Source organism: Epargyreus clarus, unplaced genomic scaffold (assembly GCF_041222505.1).
Source record: "Epargyreus clarus isolate Ecla_fem2 unplaced genomic scaffold, WU_Ecla_fem_2.2 ptg000017l, whole genome shotgun sequence".
Classification (NCBI taxonomy): Eukaryota; Metazoa; Arthropoda; class Insecta; order Lepidoptera; family Hesperiidae; genus Epargyreus; species Epargyreus clarus.
Window position 1 is genome coordinate 12775277 of NW_027332225.1, and position 22083 is coordinate 12797359.

General features: G+C 33.5%; 1 protein-coding gene and 1 non-coding gene across 2 annotated transcripts in view; one reads left to right on the plus strand and one right to left on the minus strand.

Moving 5' to 3' along the window:
• LOC140748868 (uncharacterized) overlaps window positions 1–22083 on the minus strand; it is a 58959-nt gene that overhangs the window by 2936 nt on the left and 33940 nt on the right. Inside the window, exons 3-9 of the mRNA XM_073081740.1 lie at window positions 21271–21369; window positions 20136–20234; window positions 19225–19422; window positions 14041–14238; window positions 12978–13076; window positions 11224–11322; window positions 3121–3255 (exon numbers count right to left, since the gene is read on the minus strand). Coding sequence (XP_072937841.1) covers window positions 3121–3255; window positions 11224–11322; window positions 12978–13076; window positions 14041–14238; window positions 19225–19422; window positions 20136–20234; window positions 21271–21369 — 927 coding nt within the window. The remainder of the gene's footprint in view (window positions 1–3120; window positions 3256–11223; window positions 11323–12977; window positions 13077–14040; window positions 14239–19224; window positions 19423–20135; window positions 20235–21270; window positions 21370–22083) is intronic.
• TRNAC-GCA (transfer RNA cysteine (anticodon GCA)) lies at window positions 10414–10485 on the plus strand. The gene has a single exon. It is a non-coding gene; the product is annotated as a tRNA-Cys (tRNA).

Genomic DNA, 22083 nt, shown 5'->3' on the forward strand with positions numbered 1-22083 from the left:
TACAGATTTTTATGTGCAAAAGTGACCACTGCCTGCATATTATCTAACCTGCTTACTATCAAATACCTATAATGCAGGTTAATTACTGTTGTATAGATATTACATTGAAATATTAGGAGCGGGCGGCGCTCTTTGTAATTTCCCTTTGGCTCCATCAAACGAGCGTGGCCGCCATCGGAAAAACAATTATATTCATATTTAATTTTCATCATGCTACCTTGCAAAAATACTGAGATAAGATTCGTTAAAAATATCGGTCCCGTTTTCTTCTTTCATTTTTATTCCCAAAGTAAATCATCTTCAACCTTTAACTGAATTTAAAAGGTTATGCTAACTTATTTTTTTGAAAGGTTATAGGTACTAAGACAAGTAGGTATAGTTAAATTACTTTACATAAAAAAAATACTAGCGTAGTGAAAAAGGAATTTTATAACAGCTTCGGATTGAATTTGTTTCTCTATTTTGTTTTGTTACTTAGTTATATATCCAAACGTTTTCTACCTTTCTCCTACACTGTAATTACAGGGTAGGAGACAGGTAGAAAACTTGAATAAGAAGCCAATTGAGTTATTTTGTCAATGTGATAAGCTCCGTTGCTCTTTCCACTCCATGGCCATATCCGTCGACAAACATTATTCAGTTATCATGTCCACTCCACGTTGTACCTAATTGAGTTATCTTCTCCGAGATTGAATCTTGTTAGGTCAGTTTCAGCGGTTGTTCAATTTCGTGGGCTAACGTTCGCGTTATGTAGTTAAAGTGTCATTTCCAATCATAGCTTCCTAACAGAAGTCGGTTATTTTATATTTAGTTAACTTATATGTACCTGCATTATGATATTATTATGGAAGTCGATAATATTTTTATTATAAATATAATTGTTTATAGTTCTTTAACAATTTGATAATGTAGGTATTGATATTTTCATATTGTGTAAGTATTCACTTACTCTCCTATATTAATAAAAAATAATGAATAAGTGCAAAAATAACTCTTCTTAAAATCTGGCGATGCCATTACGGATTATTGTATTAGGTATAGTAGTGTAGGTGGTAAGTGGTTATTGCCGCCCATGGTCCAATCAACCCCAGATAAGAGTAGAGTCCCATCTAACATGGGCTCAGATGCGTTGCTAACTAGGTAATAAAGTACCCCTGAGGAGTTGGAACGCCTTGATTGTTCGTATCTGGCTGCTTCACCGCCACACATATTTCTGCCAAATAATCATGTTAAGCATTATAAATTACACGCAGTATTTATAACAACATCAATATTATATACAGATACATCTTTTATGATCAATCAAATGGTGTCCTACTTTACGAAATTCTCAGACTTTTTCAATATTCCAGCCGATCTGCCGTATTTACACGGTATCTACATTAGTATGTAAGTCCTCGTAGACTTATCCAATTTCGCTGGCAAACAACTATCGTGTTAGCCTGTCCGGTCAACATTGATTCTATATCTCTTCGAGAGCCTTAAGTAAGCGAGGTTCATGATTGAATTATAGATACCTCCCGACGACATCCATTAGGCCCATAAGTAGGTACCTACTTTGATGAAACAACATTCACTTTGTAAACATCGTCTAACTTTGAAATAGAGTTTCTGCTTTGAGTACCATCAAATAGGATAAGTATAGAAGTATTTAACTGAGTTACAATAAGTAATTTGATGGCGTAAGTAGGTAATTTTTCCACATATATTTATAAAATTCTTCCTTATTTTGTTCATGTCTATTATGAATAACTAATATCATATGCCTACTTATTAGTGCTTATAATATATTTTTATGAACTAACTTTGTCCTCATTGGTTAGTAAGTATATTGTATACTAAGATATGTAATTAAAATAAAATAAATACCTAAGAGTACCCAACCTAAGTACCTGTTGAACAGGTCACAAAACTAAAATAGATTTTTCTTTACCGTCCGTTAAATAACTTTTTAGGCATCAACGTAAAAAAGTCGTAAAAGTTTTTTACGGCAAGAAAAATTCGTGATAAGTTATTGTTTCTAAAGGATAAATAATAATGTTTCTGTAAGTCTTAATAGGTATGTACTTACTTCTTGTAAAATTCTTTAGATATTTGGCCTGTGGTTACATTATCTTACCAAAATAAAAATATATTTTATATTCTATGACAATGAAATAAAGTTCTGTATCTCTATGCATTTGTCCCTCTTATGCTTAAAATGTGTAATATTACTGATTTTACATCACGACCATGTACTGGTTCATTGCTGGGCAGGAGATTATAATCACGATGAGAAGGATTAAGCAAAGACAAAGTGCGCCAGCCAAGTGCGGATTGGTAAACTTCCCTAAACCTAATGTGCTTTCAAATCCCTTTATTAATCTAATCAAGATACGTTTAAAATTCATAAAATATTCATGATTCAGAAATAAACTCCAGTTATTATTAATTCTGATATGGTTCAGCGAGCGTTTATAATTGAAACGAATTATTTTTGTTTTCAATTCAGGGCACAGCTAAAAATGGACAGAGCATAATTTAGTAGGTAAGTAATTCCTACTCCTACCTGGGGGTTACTACGATCTCTTAAAACAATATTATTTTAATCATACTTTTACTTTTTTGCAGGAAATTTAACTTTTTAAGCAAAATATGACAGTTTCAGTTGGTTTTATACAATGGATAAGCGAAAAATTAATAAGGGTTTAGGTTGGTTCAACTGTGTATGACGGAATATTTTACTGTTTTAAGGAGGAAATAAAACTTTCCTGAACTATGATGGTTTTTAAAAGATGGTGGTAGGCCCCCTGCTTATATATAAATTTAGGACATTATTTTCCTTTCGGGCATAATAGATAGATATGCAATAGGTACATGTACCATATTACACAATAAAATAAGGGATATTAACATCATAATCAAGGTTCTGAATATTAAGATAACTAAATGACATCCTTTAAAATTTAGGACATTATTCTCGTCAACTCTGTGAGTGTCGTGATAGGGAGGTAATAACAAATAAATAAAAGCGTAAAAATTCCATTTCCATTATGGTTAACGGACTTTAACTTTTAAAGTACCAATGGGTTATATAACAAGTATCTTATAAGTATTATATTCAATTCCATGGGATCGTACCTGATGATGGTCCACGTTGGTGGTAGCGGTCAGTAGGTCCAGGATGGCGGAGAACGACCCCCGAGCGGCCCTCCTAAATCCCTCCGGCGGACCCTCCGAAGCGCCACCCGCCACACTCAATGGAGACTGTGACCACTGGAAGTAACAACACTTAACAATTAATCGCAAAGTATTGTGATGGTTACCACTGCCATCGCCATTTTTAGTTTTTGTAACTAAAAAAAAATAGAGTAAACTTCGTGCCTAAGTAACCTAAGTAGGATTTCACCTTCCTGACCTATATATCCTTCGGCGTTGTCACAAATAGTGAAGGAGGGGAATTATTTGAGTATGGGGTATTTTCACGCATTGAGTTCTCAATCAAGTAAGTACCTAAGTACTGACCGGATTGTTAATATTTTCCAAGATGCCAAAATATACCTAATTAAAAAATAAATATACACATCGATAACATAGCTACACCGATAATCTCCTTCCTTTTGAAGTCGACATTAGATATTATTATGATACAAAGAACCAAAGTTCTAAAATTTGTAAACGTAATAGGTACTTATGAAACCATTGGGGAAAAACAATAAATTATAATCAATGGAAATAGGATTAGGTGCTCTGATTTAATTACGTCCATGATCACAGTGAATTTGACCATCCCTAAAATAAAAATATGAAACAGAAAGTAGATAAAATTCAAAGATAAATAAAAACATTTAACACTCAGAGAGACAATAATTTGTGACAACAATCGTTGCAAGGCAAATTTTGTTGCGTTAGTAGAAAAACGTTCAAAGGAAAACTTTGGACCTACTTACGTTCTCATTTTCATAAAACCTTGCAATATTCATAAAGTCCGTATAAGCCGAAAGCTTGTACGTGAATCGCAAAGAAACTTTTGAAAGCTCTCGTGTGCTGACGTTCGGTAATATTTCGTCTGTTTGCCAACAAACTTTCCTAATATGTCATTTTGTTTTGGAGCTTTCTATGTGTAGAAAACTGAAGTATCAAATAGGCTTACAGTCAATTCATGCTTTTGAAATTTAAATGTTTTAGAGGTGGTAGAATCAAATTTGGTAGACTGACACGCCATTGCCGTATTTGACTCTCCTTTAGGTATATAGAGTTAAATGCTATTGTGTATTTGTAGTGTAGTGTCTTTGATAAGTGAGTGTATGAAAAAGATAAGTTCTCAGAGGTAGTAACGCATCTATTCTCAATTTCAGATATGACTTTAATCCTGTTTTAGACCATCGAGGAGACTTTTTTGTTCAAAGGGATCAAGGGAAGTTCTTCTATTACAATAAAAAAAATAAAGGTTGTTCGAAAACCTCTAAGTAATCATCTTGGCAAACAAAACTTATATCTACCTACCTGTTTTTTAAGTCAAAATTAAGCTTGTACCGAGTTGTCAACTTCATAACGAGATGATTTCCCACGAGAGGATATCTACGGTGTACCTAAAGGTAGGTACTTACCGTTTTATAATTATAAGAAAAGGTAATAATTAGATATATATTTGTTGTAGCTATCCTTATTAACAAAGTTTAAATATTGTTTGCGTGTGACTTAGATAAGAACGTAATATCAATAACTGAAATAGAAAACATGAATGCACCCTACATAGATTTAATAGCTGTTACGGTTTTATGATGGATGTATACTAATGTATAGGTAGTATTGTACGGTCACGAGATTCAAGTACCTATGACGTAGTAAACTATATTTTGTGGACATGGACTCTAAAAGGGACGTTGTAGGACAGATAGAAGATATAAAGGGTGCAGATGACCCCTCGTCAAACAATAACAGAGCAACAAAATCCCTTGGATACAATAAAAACATGTTCTCGTACAATGTTTGTGATTTTTGCGGACGTTTCGCTTTATTTCCTTTACACTGCAAAAAGGTACGTAGACACCAATAATATGATATGGTATGTAAATATACCTTATACTTTTTACACTTTAAACGATTGCGACGGCGGCATTATTTATGTATGCATGGTGGTGTCGATAAACAGAAATCTAAATGATCCAATTTCTACATGAAGTTACTAAATCCTAGTATCTGTGTGTCTATGTGTGTGTGTGTACCTACGGACAAATCTCATTTGTTGGTTTAGGCTTAACAATATTTGTAAAAATTGGAGATTATTTGCTACGCTTATAAAATAATGCACATCAATAAGCTATTAACATCTTAATAGGCTTTGACCTCATCTCAGAATGTGAAACTGAGTGACGCTTCCCTTGTGAGGATTTATAGCATTCAAGCAGTTTTGTGACTTTTAGGAGATTCCTTTATCGTCAAAGCAAACGATCGGGACTGTATCCAGCAAAATTTTACGCTTAGTGCTTTTGACTAGATGAAGCAAAGATTAAATTTTTTGCTACTTATGTAAGGTAAATCTTCCGGTTTCTGAGGTACTTTTAACTGTGGTTTATGTAGTAAGCTCAGTGACATTACAGGTAATCACTGCCAAAGGGGAGGCAAAAACCACAAGAGATATACCTATGTGGGCAGTAGAGCGATCCTTCATCAGTGTGCCATACAAAAACATGACCTCAAAGCCTAAAAAAATAATAAACAATGTATTTTGGATCCTTTTATGGTGATTTAAAAACGATATTATTCTGCGGGACTAGTAGTAGTCTATTATTTTAAGTTTATCCACGATTCATGCACAGATTTTTTTAACGCTTATTCTGCAAATTTTGTTTTTCTGTTCGCATTACCTATGTAACAAATGTTACGTTACCAAACGGGCAAGAAACGAGGGGTTGTAATGCTTCAATAATTTAACACCTGCGAATCACCTACGATATTTTGCTTTCAATCTGAACTCGGACGGAATTTATAACATTTTCCAAAAGTATATTAGTGCAAAACCATAAAATACTTATTCTAATCGTTGCACACTTTATTCAGAAAAATAAAGTTAAGAAATGATTATAACCATTATTCTAATTTATTGTAATTTATTTATAAAGTTTATTTATTTATTTTAATCATATTTACAGCTAACATTACAGGTTTATACCTAATGCGTTAGAGTAAAAAATAATAATTGCATTACATAAATAAATTTAATGAGTATAATAGTATTTTTCAGATTAATTGGTAAAATTATATGTAATCAAGTAGGTACATCGTTACTTATCAATCAAAATTAATTATTATATATTCATTATCTAATTTTCACATTATTATAATTCAAAATTATTATAAGTTACATAAAACTGTCAATAATAATTAATAATCAAATATGTCAATAGTAATTAATAATAAATCAAATTGGAAATAAATACAATATATAAAAAACAATTGAATATCCGTACATGTTACATGTTAAATACATATATTTTTATATAATGTAAAGAAACACTGTTCAATGTACTTTAATAGCATTATTCCGGCGCACACTGCTGCTCGGATGCTTGTGACACAGAATGTAATGACCATGGAACAGAAAAAAGAGTATGATTCGGTTATTTATTAGTGTGAGTAAAATTTAAAAGCTCATTCTTCTCTTTTTCTTTAGACGTTTTAAAAGGTCGAAAGGGAACAATATAGGTGCTAATGTATTCTTTAGGTTAGCAGGTCTATCAGTTTATAATCTTGTAGGATGTGCGCTCGCAGACTTTAGAAGTCCGCGCGACACACAAATGATCCCAAACTACCAGGCAAGTAGAACAAATGCAGAAGTTCGTTACTATAAATTTTACACTAAAATTCTGAAATCGGTTTCAAAAATATCGTCTAATTTTCCTCTCGGTGTTGTATAAAGCGTAGAAAAAATATTTTTTATTCTTGCTTCCCTTTCCATGTGATTTATGCAAAAGATGTCAAGTTACCAGGCAAGGAGAAAGAGCACAGAGGTCGTGCGCTTCAATAATTCAGCACCTGCGAAACACCTCTACGATTACGATTGAACCTCCGCTTATAAAAATGCATGCGTAAAAGCTTTCATTCGTTGTGAATTTGTTGACTCGGAGAAAATCCAGTATAGACGGTTCCTCATTTCAGCCTGCTGGAATATGTATGACACGTTTGTTGTTAAAATATGTATGTACTTTGTAAGTACTAAGATACACATAACACTGAAACATTTTAAGAGCTTTTTAAAAATTGTATCTTATCAATGTTTATTATATGGAACTTACATACCTCCGTAATTAAGAGTATCAGGCGTCATTTTGCGGAAATTTATGGTCAAGACAAAAATGACTTCAAAATAATCTGCTACGCACAGCTGCTATCAATATGATAGCATACGTAATTTAAACCATTTAGTATGAACTTTCCTCTCTCTAACATAGAAACCTAAATACCTTCCTGCTTCGAGCAGAAACTGTAAGTATTATAATTATATCAACATAATATTTTAATTAAATTATTATTTTAACCAAGCGTAAAGGTATAATACAAATTACTCAAAACTTGCGACCTCACCTCTTACGAATGCTGACTTGACATTTTTTGTCTCTTCGTGGAATTTAAAAGCACTCCCTTTATTACAACAATCCTCTTATAGAGTAAACAATCAGAAAAAGCTTTTACGAAAATGAGAAATACCTACAATTTTTACAGGTTATTTTGAAATGACCTGCTTGTCACGATGTCCGTATACAAGTAAGTATTATCTTTTAATTTTTTTTTAACTGCATGCTCCTTTTTCGAACCAATATTTCAAAATATAATTATATTCTGATAAATAATATGATGAACGTCTTATTAACAGTAAAACAAACTTAAAAACTTATTGAGTTATTCTAAACTTACATTTAATATTAGTATTCAGGTCTATATTTAGAGTCTGTAAAACGACACAAATCTGCAAATGTGCTGGAACCCATCCCATCCCATTTGTAGATTTGTGCAAATGTTTAGAATCCAAGTATAGAAGAACCCTCGAGGCTTGTATTCTCTAACCAGGTATGTTGTCCGGTTGTTAAATGAACTACAAATGCTCGTTAGAATACTACACATAAAGTATACAGTAGGTGGGTACAACATACTCTTCAGTCTACATACACAACATAAGAAATCAAATGTAAACTTATTACTGGCGAATCGGATAATTACCTAAGTACCGAAACAAAGGGCACATGAAAAAGGAGTCCTAAAATAATTGGGTAATATTTTGGAACAACGAAGCTACTAATCATATTGTTTCGCTTCGTGCCACAGCTAATAATCGGATAACCGGTCGTATAGCGTTGAAATATGTCGGAGCGAGCCGGTACGCTCCCATTCCATGCATTATTGAATTCGCTGCCTACCGCCTTTATGTTCTAGATTCCTGGTAATTCTATTAAGAGTGCTTGGGGTTTATGTGCTGCGTTTTTATTTACTTATTTAGGTTAATAGCAGCAAAGTTTTAGGTTAAGACACAAGCAAAAGGGTTAGGCAGACTCAGCCGAGGTTCGCTGGTTATAATGAAAGCTTGAAAGCCATATTCTTTGATAATATAGAAGTAGCGAACGAGGATGCAGTCCACATGGTAAGGGTCTGAGGTAGGCCATAGATGCGTTGCTAACCCTGAGGAGTAAGTTGGAATTCCTCGGATATGTATATTTCCCTTAATACACTTTTTAAATGAACGAAATGCCGATCAATTCTGCTGTTATTATGCAGAAATAGGTGTGGCGATGGTTTAAACAGAGTTGAACCATAAAAGGTTCTCCTGCCACCTTCAAATAATTTAAGTACTAAACGATTTCATGTAGTCTGTCTTGTAACAGCATACAATGTGCAGTACATGTACACGAAAAGTGTTGCAATAAGACATTAAAAAATAAATTGTTTTCGTCAACAAAACGGTATTAGGTACGTGCTATTATGTTGTATAGTATTAATGACTCAGATAATTTTGCGCTCCACATGTTTTTTTGGCTACGTTAGCACACTGTTTGTCATACTCAAATACAGATTAGCCACACATTTAAATCATATTATTCTTACATTCTATTAATCCATATAGAGTTACAGGTAATACAGTAATATTATACAACTACCCTTTGTGGTTCGACTCCGGCGGCACCACCGCCACACCTATTTCTACCTAATAACAGCAGTGTTAGGCGCTGCTGTGTTCCGGTTTGAAGGGTGTGGTAAGGGAGACAGACTTTTCCGAGGCGTTCCAGCTTAGTCCTCAGGGGTAGCGGCGCATCTGTGGCCGACCTCAGGTAGGAATATCTAATCCTATCTGGGGTTGATTACAGATGTCCATGGGCGGCAGTAGCCACATCAGGTGGACTGCATGCTCGTCTGCTATTCTTATATTATAAAAAAAAAAAAAAAAAAAACTACATATATTTACACAATTAAAATTATCGTGAAACACAGATAGTTTCTTTGCTTTCCATAGATATTCGTAATGTGTATCGTTGACTTGCCGGGGATTGAACCCGTAGATCTCTGCACGTCAAACCGGTATGGTGACCCTTTTGCCAAGCGGACATGCAAATAATATAAAGCGAAATATAAAACGTTTCACTATATTCGACACTGATTTAAATTAATAATCTAAATTAAACACCCACTATCTAATCGGTGTTGTATACCTACTGTGTTTTATTTTATCTACAAAGGCTTTCCCCCGCGGATTTACTTGCGGTGAGAGGTATTATATTTTTAATTAACTTTAAAAGCACAAAGACGCAAATAACTATTTTTTTAGTTTATCGAGAAGTATAGGTACTAATATACATTTGATTTTTGATAGTTGTAAGGCATTATCAGGAAGATTAACTAGGTTAAGTATATTAGTATGATACAGAACTTACATAACATTTTCAACTACCTATATTAATATGGTGTCATGTTTTTGTAGTAAACGAGGATGCAGTCCTTCTTATGGTCACTGTGGCCCAAGGACATTTATAACTAACTCCATATAAAACGGGTTCTACCTAAAGTCAATCACAGGTGATTTACCACTCCTAAATACTAACATGTATCTTATATCACAGTACAAATATCTATACCTTATACTGTGCTTATATGCATAAATCAGCCGGCACCCGCCAAGCACAGCCAAGAAACGCATAATGAATTGTTACTTGACCAAATGTGGAATTATATTTTTATATTTCTTTGGTAAAACACTGCTTGTAAAACGTATAGACAGATTTATGAAAAGACAAGAGTATATTATTATAAGAGTAGAGATTATTTCCAATTCGTGATCGAGTGGGATGTACTGGTTTGAATAGATAATGTTACGATACGTGATATGACGTCATTTTTTGTTTGACTGTTTTAGTATGGACAGTTTATTGGCCACTACGTGTATGCGGGGATATAGCTCAGTGGTAGAGCATTCGACTGCAGATCGAGAGGTCCCCGGTTCAAACCCGGGTGTCCCCTACCATTTGGACCATTTGGTATTTTTTAAATTTATTTTTTAAATGTGTATTGTTTGAATTTAATTTCACAATACAGATTTATCAATGCATAATTTATTATAATTTCTTGTTTTTTCCTAATTAATTAAAACTATATAGAAAAAACCGAGGTACGGAGAACGAACGGAAAGACGGAATATGTTTGTTAAGTTTATTTTTTTATTACTAGTTGTAGTTACCTAATACTTTACAGATGATTACAGATATTCATGGACGGCAGTTGCCACGTAGGTACAGTGCCCGTAGTACAAGTCTTCAATGGAGGAATCGATTAATCGAATCGAGTCGAGACTGGACAACTCCATATCGACCACCAACCAACGACCACCAGAAGCGCTGCATCTAGATTTGAGCATACAAATCGAGCTATTGAGTTTTTGATTCGATTTATTTGATAGATTAGTCCTCAATTGGATATCCATGCGTTTTTATACTGCCGCCCATGGACATCTGTAATCAACCCCAGATAAGATTTGAGTTGCCCACGAATGCGCGGCTCCCCCTAAAGCCTACGCTGAAATTCTTCAGAAAAGTATGTCTCTCTTGCCACGCCCTTCAAACCAGAACACAGCAGCGTTTAACACTGCTATTATTAGGTAGAAATAGGTGGCGGTGGTGCCGCCACAGTTGAATCACTAAGATTCTTCTAAGGGTACAGGTATCCTGCTCGATTGCAGCTTCTATAATATTGTAAAATAACCTGGTCAGTGAGCGCGGGGTCGGCGCCGCGCGCCAGCAGCAGCTCCACGATGTCGGTGGCGTCCGCCGCGCACGCCGCGTGAAGCGCCGACGAGCCCACCTGCACCACGGTTTATATTACTAGCATAGATTAGTAAAGATTACTCACTCCTAACAAGAAAATATAACCAGTTTTGACATTTGAAAATGTCACTGTCATCTATTTTGGTGTTTGAAAAATATTTAAAAAATGTAATTTTTAAAGCAATTACGAATGAAACGATATTTCTCCGCACTTTTTCTTAGATTTCGTGTTTTTGCATCACCTACCTGCACATATCGGCATTGTTCCGCGTAAATTACACTATGACAGCCATGAAATAGCTAACACATTGTCAGCCGTTTAAGCCATTTAATGGCTTCGTTCAATTGCAAGGCGGTGAGATATCTATACTTATCTATGATTACTAGTTATTATTACAAAGCTCGACCATACTCATTGTAGAATATTTGAGAATGTTTATTGGTAAAACTAAAGCTGGTCATTAGCTAAAAAAAAGGTTGGCTAACACAAGAAAAAAATGTTCTTAACCTTTTTATTTTAGCCTATTTAGGTATAAAACACTTGTTCATGCATAAACCTATGCAGAACCTATTATTAAGTGATGGCTTTGGGCCTGGAATATTTTAATAGTTTCAAATTACGAAAACTAAAACCAAAATGGCATTTCTTCAAAAATAGTTCATATTAAACTGTATTTGATTGTCAACAAGCTATCTTTGCTTCCGAAGGTATGACGTGGTATGATTCAGGAGAAAAAACAAAACATTTTAGTATTCCAAGTAGCGTTAGAGCTATTTTAGATCACATCTTATTAAATATTTTGTTGTTCTCAATAGGTCCAGTAATCCATTTGTACCTAATAAAATAAAAGACAAAGTTTTACTCCCACTCATGCTAGAGATTGAGGATCGAATTCTACGAGTATATGTCCTGAGCACAAAGAATTCGGTATGTTGGAAAATACCGAACAGTCTTCTAGCCGTTCACCTTTGAAAATTACGGATAGTGGGATAGTTCGTAGAATTAAGTTAGTAAGAGGAACCGTTAGTTTTGATGCAGCGTAGTTACGTGTTTATATTGATGAAACTGAGCCAAAGAAACATTATATTGATGATACTGATCCCAAGTATTGGGACAATTTTCTGGAAAATGAATCTGTAAAATTAATACACCAACATCTTTTTCAAGAATTCATAAGGTAAGTATTTCAGAACATTTTAATTATTCAAGTTACTTAGGAGTTTGTTTTTTGTTGTCTACTTAGTATTGTATTGAAAGCTTATTGATTAGTTTCAGTTCTCAAACTTACACGTTAAGAACTTTATGCTTGAACGACTCAGTTGTGGTGTAGGATTACAGTTTCGAACTAATTTCAATAGATATTCTATCAAACTTCGGCAATTATATCTGAGTACTTACCGCCGTAATTAATGTAAATTGAAATATCAATGCAAAATATAGGTAACGATGGAAATCGAAATCATTTATACATAATTATAATGTTTATAGATTCGTACATCTCTTTGCGAGAGATTTCTTTATAATTATCGCCAAACTGCTAGTCTTCTCTGAAGTTGTTGCGAGCAGGTGTGGTCATACAATTTGCTATGGCGACGCGATTCATTTCTATATTCAGAGCGGACTAGTAGTTTTACGCGGACTATACCCAAAATATTTTTGAGATAAGAATGAGCTATGTAAAAGAACCTTACATTATTCTGTAAGTGTACGTCAGCGCCAAACTCGAGTAGATGCTCCACGATGCCGCGGCAGCCCTGCGCGCACGCCATCTGCAGCGCTGTCACACCATTCTGTATAAAAAAGTCATCATGATTAGCTAATATTAACATTAATATTACATTTTTTTCTTTTTATTTTGTATTATCTGTTTTGTCTTTTTATTAACCTGCCTTCATCACTTTTTTATCATTCTGCTTTTAAAAAGAGGGATGTTCGGTTGTAAGGATTTTCTAAGAAATATAAATACCTAAGTTTATTCATGGAGAAAATTTATTGATATTAAAATGATAACTTTATTATTATTGATTTTTTCGACACAATCGGGTAATATTAAGATCCTCGCTTTTAACCGATTTCATTCTGCTTCTATCTTCAATAAACTTTATAGTAAATGTTGATTCAAGGCTTTTAGGCAGGTATTGCAGAGTCCGCAAAATTCGGGTTTTGAAAAATTCTACGGAAAGTAATGCGAATATGAAGACCCTTATCATAATGATATATTATACCGCGTTCTCGATAGTCTATTACATCTTATTGAACGTGAATTTGAAATCGCTGTATGATAATGCAAAATTATGGTTGAGATTATTATGCCATCATTCTTTTTCAATTCAGTCAAAAAAAATAAACATTGTAAAATAATACATTTTACGCTGTCTTTATTACGCTATTCAATACAGCGAAGAAAACCAGTAATATAAGTCAAATTTAATTATTCTTTAAACTATGCTTCTCGACAACCTTTTATTTCACTGACCCATTGTACTAACCAAAATATACTAAATATAATAACAATAAAAATATAATACTAATTAAATTAAAAATTAACTAATATTAAAAAATAAATTAAACTTGTCGTCCAAAATTCCAAATTGTGGCATAGTGCCCAGAACTTATCTATCTAAAAAGGTCAATGTTTTGTAAGTGCGTGAGGTCGTGTGAGGTCGACGAACGAGCAAGTTTCAAATCTTTTTTTAACCAAATCGTAAATCTTTCGCGCATCGCCCACCACTCATCAGGCGGTCATAAACTTACGTTGTCCGTAGCGTCGACGTTGCATTCCGATTCCAGTAGCGTTCTCACAAGCTCAGTGTGTCGGTGTACCGCGGCCACGTGCAGCGGAGTTCGACCGGACTTGTCCGTGGCTTCGCGTGACGCCCCCCTCGATACCAGGAGCACAGCGGTCTCGCAGTGCCCGCCTTCGCACGTCACGTGCAGCGCTGTGCGTCCGACCTGCCGATCACCGCAGGTTTATGAATTCCCGGGAACCAAGGAGAAAAATGCAAAGTTTAAATGTCATTCGATTCTAAATGAATTTCATTTTGCAGATGACTGACTGAGCTCGCCTCGAAATAAACAAAATGAGTAACAACTACCTTACTAGCGTTTCTATGATCACGTGAATTTTAATTTTTTTTTTTTGTAATAAATAAATATTGTTTATACGACAATTTTACATATAAATTAATTTATAAGATAGTAAAATTAGTTTATTTTTAAGCATGCCTGTCTGTGATGCCTGTATAATGTTATGTGAAAGTTTTAACGGAATCCGAGTTCAGTTTTCTGTGCAAAGCTGAACGCGGTATCAAAAGGAAAGTAATCTTTCAGCGCTTAATGCAACCTTGCTCTACGGACTAACTTTCGCTATAGTTGACAGCGAGATGAGCTTATTGAGCGAAAACAGAAAGCTGTTTCCCTCGGCGCCCGGGCTCGTCATTACCAAGTTTTTCATTTATAGAAAGCTAGAAAAGCTTTCAAGTTGAGTATAAAGTTTTAAAGTGACAGTTGTAGGACTCAAATGCCATAATGTATGTAAGAATATGTACGTTATTACTTCCGAAGATTATACTATTTCTTACTTATTATACTAGTATTATTCTATCCTACGGCTACTAGATAGAGAAGTACTTTACTATTGAGGTTCAAAGCTAGTATTCAACATTATCTAAATAAAATCATATTTATAACTATTATCTTTATCACAATTAATTCAATTTACAAAATATAATCTATCTAACTATTTACAAACTATAAATCTATATACAATATATACAAAAAATATAATTTAAACAAAAAAGAAATATTAAAACTTAAGGAAATATAAATTATCTTGCTTGTTACTATGGAAAAAATAAATGTTTGTACTATATCTAATTTCAACATTCTTAATGTACTGCTAGAAATCAATTCTGGTACGATTATGTCTCCTCACTGAGTTTATTTAAATTTATAACGCTTTTTACATTTTTAAACATCTAGGTGAATTAAGGAATTTAGCTATAGGTTTTGTACGCGAATTAGCTTGCTCGCTTCAAACGATTTGAATGAAAACACTATGTACTTTCAAAAGGTGTCTGCAATGCAGTAATTTATTTTTATAGTTGTGTAAATCTTTTTGTTACAACAATTATTTATGTACAACATTGCTAATTTAAGTAGTAATTTCATAACATTACCATTCAGGTAGGTCAATTTTGTAGTCTTTACGTATGTATATTAAAAACTTAACCTCATCTAAGTTATTTTAACAATAATTGTTTTTTTTTTATTATTTTTCCTTGTAAATAGTAAGTGCTTACACACCTATATATGATTTAATTATTCTGCAAAACTGTCTGTGTTTCATAGAGTGAAGAATACAACAACTCCGCAACAAAATTTAAGAAAATAGATCCAGGTTCCTGAATAATAAACAAGCATCGATCACAGACTCGGCAGCGATGTCTCGGTGATTGAATTTCTAATCTAATTTCCTTTCTCGGAGATCTTTTGCTAAATGCATTTTTTTCTCCCTCGATGAAATTAATATGAGTGCGGAAGCTTTCCGAGAAATTACTAAAAATATTAATTGGTATTATAAATAACAAAATCTATTTATAACGGCTACCTAAGCTCATCCCCAAACGAGGTCTGGAATACAGTTACTCATAAATAGGTGGGTACGATTCAATAATCAACATTGAAAATAAAGAAAAGTCTGCTTCTTTATAGTTTAATTAAAATTTATTATAGTTAATATAGTTTTATCTTTATTGCGATTTATAATTAGATTCTAATACATCAGATTGTTCGTAAAATTTGCAAATTAAAAGTAATTTCGCTCTATGTAGGGTAAAATATTAAAGGATTTAGAAAACAAAAACCTGTATACATTTGAGAACTTTCTGGGAAAAAATCCTTTCGCCTTGACGTGGCGATGGAGTGATTGATCAAGATCCTACACTTCCACCTGGAGCAAGATAGATGACTTGATGCTTCCTTACAAAACTAAATCTTCACGTATTTTTTGTTACTATTTCCTGATTAGGTAAACGCTGATCATTTCAGGTTTTTATTCAATGAGGTAAATACCGGTATCTAATTCAGATATTTAAAGATAAAACTTACTGTATTTTCCCTTTATTTACAAAATTAAATTTTAAGTATTCAGAAAATCATAATTTTGAATTCGGTTAAGAAGTTACGTTTCATTGGAATATCTTTCGTTTTGCAGATTTTTTTATTTATCGCTTAAATATTAATATGAAGAAAATTAAACAGGTTTTCAATCTTAATTTATTAATAGATCGACTAGCCAGTATTTATTTAAAGGCTATTTATTAATGAAAGTAGGTTGTTCAATCTTAATGAATTGTAAAAGCTTTTGCAATAATTATTGAGAAGCTAGTGTGAAACATTTTTCACATGTCGATATAAAACCCTCACTTGTATTTTCGAGTACCTACGTATTCCTAAAAATTATAGCATCTTAAACTTGAAATACTTGTAGACTAACATTAGTGTCATTTATACAATGTTTTTCTAAGATAAGTATTAAGTTTTATAGAAATCATTTACTCACTCGTTTTTTTTTATCGGGAGGGTATTGTTTTTCAAGATTATGTATGTTTGTTTGGGCTTGTCCCATTCTTTGGAATGTACTACAGCCCAAACAACTTAACGTGGGTTCTTAGAGACAGCTAAGAAGTATATAGGGAAGGAATGTATATAGGGTATCTGAATATTGTAGATTGAATTTACATGTATAAATGTAAAACAAACAAAGCTGAAACCGTATAAACACTTTGTCCCGCGAAATCGAAAATAAACCACCTAATAGGTCTTCAGGGGGTAATAAGATATGAAGGGTAAATACCCAAGGATCACATCAAGCATGGGTAAAGCTTGAAAGCCATGTTAATATGAGAAGGGAATAAACAATTCAGTAGGGACCGCCCCGGGCGAGGCTGTTCCTTGTAATAAGATTTGGTTTGATTTCACTACCTTATTACTTTACCTAATTTATGTATCTACATAATTATAACAAGTTACCACGAGTGGCTCCAACAACATGTAATCCACGGGAAAGGTTTTCCAATTTTACGAAGGAATCCTAAATATTCTTAGATATCCTTTATCATCATCTACAAATTATTTTTTGTCAGGTTCAGCAAAAATCTGTTAAGCCTTTTTAAATTTAACACGTAAATTCCGATATCGAAATACCGATTTAAACAATATTTAGCAAATTTAATTTTAACCAGCATGACACGCAATGGATTCCGAGTTCGATCCCGGGCCAGACAGATAAACAATTAATTTAGATTTCTGTTCTGGGTGTGTATTTGTCTTTGTGTGTGTCCATGGCATCAGTAACACAGGAGACATTCTAGTGGGAAGCTAAGAGCACAGAAAGCCTTTTCTACTTACTTGTATCATGTGAATAAATAATTCCAAATTTACTCAACTACCTCAACCTTGTTAAACTGAATAAATATATAATATGAATAACGAATATGGTATGAATATTGCCAGCAAGGTTTTGTCTTAAGTAAACTATTATTGGATCCCAACGGGTTAAGATCGATCTGAGCTTTGATATAACTATAAATTTTATATCACGTTTCCAACGTACATGGCTTTGTACTCGGCGAACTTCTATAAACCTTGCTCGTTTTCTGAGAATAAAGGACAGACAGTAATAATTGAGTAGGATATGTTGGAGATATAATACTCGTATCTACCTATCTATGTTCTTTTGCAAGTTTGATTGTTAAACTACTATTAAATGTCGCAATCGGACTTTTAATTTAAGACTAAGATAGTTTTATCATGGTCGTTGCCTAATAATGAAAAATAATAACAAAATAAAACGCTTTCTACTCTCACAGCCCCACACTAAGATGATCTGTATCGTGAGTACTATGGACATACACAGAGACAAATACACAAACACCCAGACCCAGAAACAGAAACCTAAATTCATTATTTAGATATCTGTCTGGCCGGGGATCGAACCCGGGACTCTCTCCGTATCAGATTTGTACGGTGACCGCTGTGACACGCGGGTCGTCTTCAATACATATAATTTATGTTTGGAAATAGTAAATTCTAGGCTTCAGTTCCCATATATTATATATATCCACAATATTTATTGTTGTAGTTCGATTTCGATATAACGATTTCTACTTAACTGTTCAAAGTATGCTAAGTAACCTCCGCGGTCAAAATATTGAATAAATTGAGTTGAATAACGGACGCTAACCTTCAGTGTCAAAGCCATTGCAGTTTCTAATTAAAATTAAGTGAGATGAACGATTCATTGGCTTTTCATACACAATACAAAAATACACCATTCATTTACCGAGGTAGCCTTTCGTAAATGAATGTAATATATTTTCGCGAGACCGATTGATAGCGCCCGGCCGGCTGTAATTATGGAGTGATATGTTACATATTAATGAGGCATCGCAACTACCTTTGTATACGTACAATCAGATAATGGAACGTTTATCTCACTTATGGATAATTAGTGCGGTTTTGTTTTTACTCAATTTATTAGCTGCTTAACACATTCGCAATGAAATTAATTTTACGGTCCTTTATTTTTATAATTATGATTTAACCAATGACATAGTTATAGATCAATGGATTTAACGTGTTCTCTTAAGAAGATAATATTGTGTTTTTAGTTCTTTACTACTTTTTATTATTTATGGCATAAAAAGGTAAAAGAACATCATCAAAGGCACATAGGGACGGGACATACTTATTTTGGTAAGTTAATTATTTCTTTTAATTGGCACATGTAATTAATTATTATATTTAACTAGTGTTAAAAACACACATCAATAGGTTATTATTTATTTTAAAAAATATACCAGGAAAACATGTAAAGGTAGAGTACCTTAAAAGTACATCTTGGTAAATATTCATTAGATTTCACTTTAGGCTTGCCTTATTAACAGCGTCAACGTTGGCGCCCTGGTCCAGCAGCAGCGCTACGACGGAGGTGTGTCCCGCGCGCGCCGCGAGTGCGAGCGACGCGTCCCCCGCCGCGTCGTAGCTCTGCACCTGCGCGCCCAGTGACAGCGCGTACGCAGCCACATCGGTCGCACCGCGGGCGCTAGCGCATTGCAGGAGGTCGTTGTTTTTCTGTACAAAATTATTTTATTAACTACTCTATATTACGTGTTATGTGAAAGTAACAGAAATTAAATAATTAATGGTAATATTAACGCTTTTTCGATCGATCATCTAGGCAGTATCTACCGGTGTGTAGGACAGTTCCTACAGTGATAACCACATCGATTATTCAGATAAATTTCCTGTCGGAGAAAAGATTAATCTATAATATGAGTGTAATATATTAATATAATTATTACATAACTACGAGTTTAAGGCAAAAGTGTTAAAATATAGGTATAAAAACTTGTTAAATAATAATATTGCAAGTGTAAGGGTGAATAAAATGGGACTGCAATTAAAAATAATTGCAAATAAAGAGGCGTTGTCAAACTGGTCGTTAACTACAAGTATGATTTAATATCTGTTATAATTGTGATCTTTGTGTTTAATGACGTCAAATAAACATAATTTCGTCATAAACTGAAGCGGTCGTAAAACTCGATATTGTCAGTCACGAATATGATGAGCCTCTTTGTTTTTAGAAATGTACGCTATTATGAAAACCAGACAATGTGCCTGTGTGCTGAAGTTTTACTTAGCTGAACCAAACATAAAAGTTTATTTTTTTAATGAAAAACGTTAAAACGTCTTTGACTTTGCGGTAACTTTAAATTGGTTGTACAAAAGTGTTTTTTAAGTAACTTTCTCTTCGTATATTTAAAAGTACCAGACAAGCATACCTTGTTAGTAGCGGCGAGACAAGCGCCCGCTTGAACGAGAGTTTTAACAGCCTCGAGGTGTCCGTGCCACGCTGCCATCAGAAGAGGCCTCATTCCGAACTGCGATAATTGGACAGAGTTAACCGCTTAATACTTATGACAACAGTTAACATTTATTTTTTGATATATAATAATAACAATCTATAAAGGTGGAGGGAATATTACGACTTTTATTTATATTTTTGGAGTTAGTATTGTTAGTACATCTCACTTTACAATCATTTCTTTTAATATGATAATAATAATTTGATTATCACACAATCGCTTTGATTTATCGCTATAGATATTTGCACCGTGGCTTAGTGTTGTTTAATGATTATTTTATGTGAAACTTATTTTAAATTATCTCGATCGGTCCAGTATTTTTGTTTAAATAATGTAGAAACCGTAATAGTACCTGTGTTAACATTTATTATTTCAGACCGTGATAGAAATCGGATTCCTGTACAGCCGATATTTTCTTGTTGAAACACGACACGACTTACCTACCGGATTGTAGGAAAATCTCTTTGAAATATTTATGCGAGACTCTAGGAAAATTCTTTAGAATAAGAACGAACCTGAACTGTCCAAATAACAATCGTTTAAAAACTATGATGGTGCATATTTATACATATATTTTGTACTGTATCTAACAGAAATTGAGACGTACGTTTGAATTCAACAATCAGTTCAAAAATTAGTAAAATACAGATCTGTAATGTCGTCTAAACTTATTTTGAAACAGAGACTAATATTATTAGATATCTATTGAAATTATTTTATTCTTCGTATTATTTTAATTAATCATTTTGTGTTTTTTCATGATGTGTTATTTTTCTAATAATAAGTTCTTATTTATATAGTCACTGGCTGGTACGAATGTATGAGTTAGCATAAAAAAGAAAAATAACGCTTCTTGACGTCTGAGTTTTTTTTTTGAGCGGGAATATAATAAAAGTTATAAACAAATTGGCTCAAGAAATTGTTTTATTATTTCAATATCAACAGTCAAAACCTATCCGCAACTTTATATTGCGATGTACTGTATTCTAAAGTAGTCCAAACAAAGTGGAAACAACAACAATTGAGTTTGTTAGTTAGGAAGTTTAATTACCTTATCGACGGCTTCAATGTCGCAATTAGCGGCGATGAGTAAATTGATGATCTCCACGTTTCCGCGGCTCGCCGCCCAGTGAATGGGGGCTCGGCCGTACTGGAAGAAAACTTTTGTGTTATCTAACTAATAGAAGAAAACAGCTAAGTAGTTCACCCAATATTAAATGAATGGCCGGACTACAAAATATCTAATTAAAAGAATGAGTTATGAATTAGGTAAATATAATAATCGTACCCTTTGAAAAACTTTTGTCTGAATACTTTTAATTTGTACGTATTATTAAAAATACATGTAACTTAGTGACTTTTAAGTGATGTGGACCTCTTTAATTTTAATCAAAAACTAAGAATTGAGTATAAAAGAAAAAACTGAATGCGAAATATATTTATTTATGTCTCTCCCACATTTAAGATGAAGCTAACGACGTTCAAAAGTAATGAACAACTTCTAAATAGTAGCAGTTATGTAAAATAGGGCAGTAAGTATTAATAAGGCTTATAAGAAAGTAGCTTAAGTTGAACTATTTAGCAAAGTAATGATATTAAACTATGCGACAAAGTTTGTTATCAGTTCGTGTATTAGTAGCGTCGACGAAAGTTTCAGCTATCGAAGTACACGGGTGTCCTAATAAAGTTATTAATATGGAGCACTAGTAAACCACTACAAATTAATAGGAAAACTTTGGGTTGATAAGACCAACTTCTTTTAAAGTTCCTTAAGCAGCTTAATATGTTGGTGGTATTCAGTGTCGCCTACCTTGCCAACTTGTTCCTCTAAAATACCGAAAAAGACTTAATAATATTATCAATT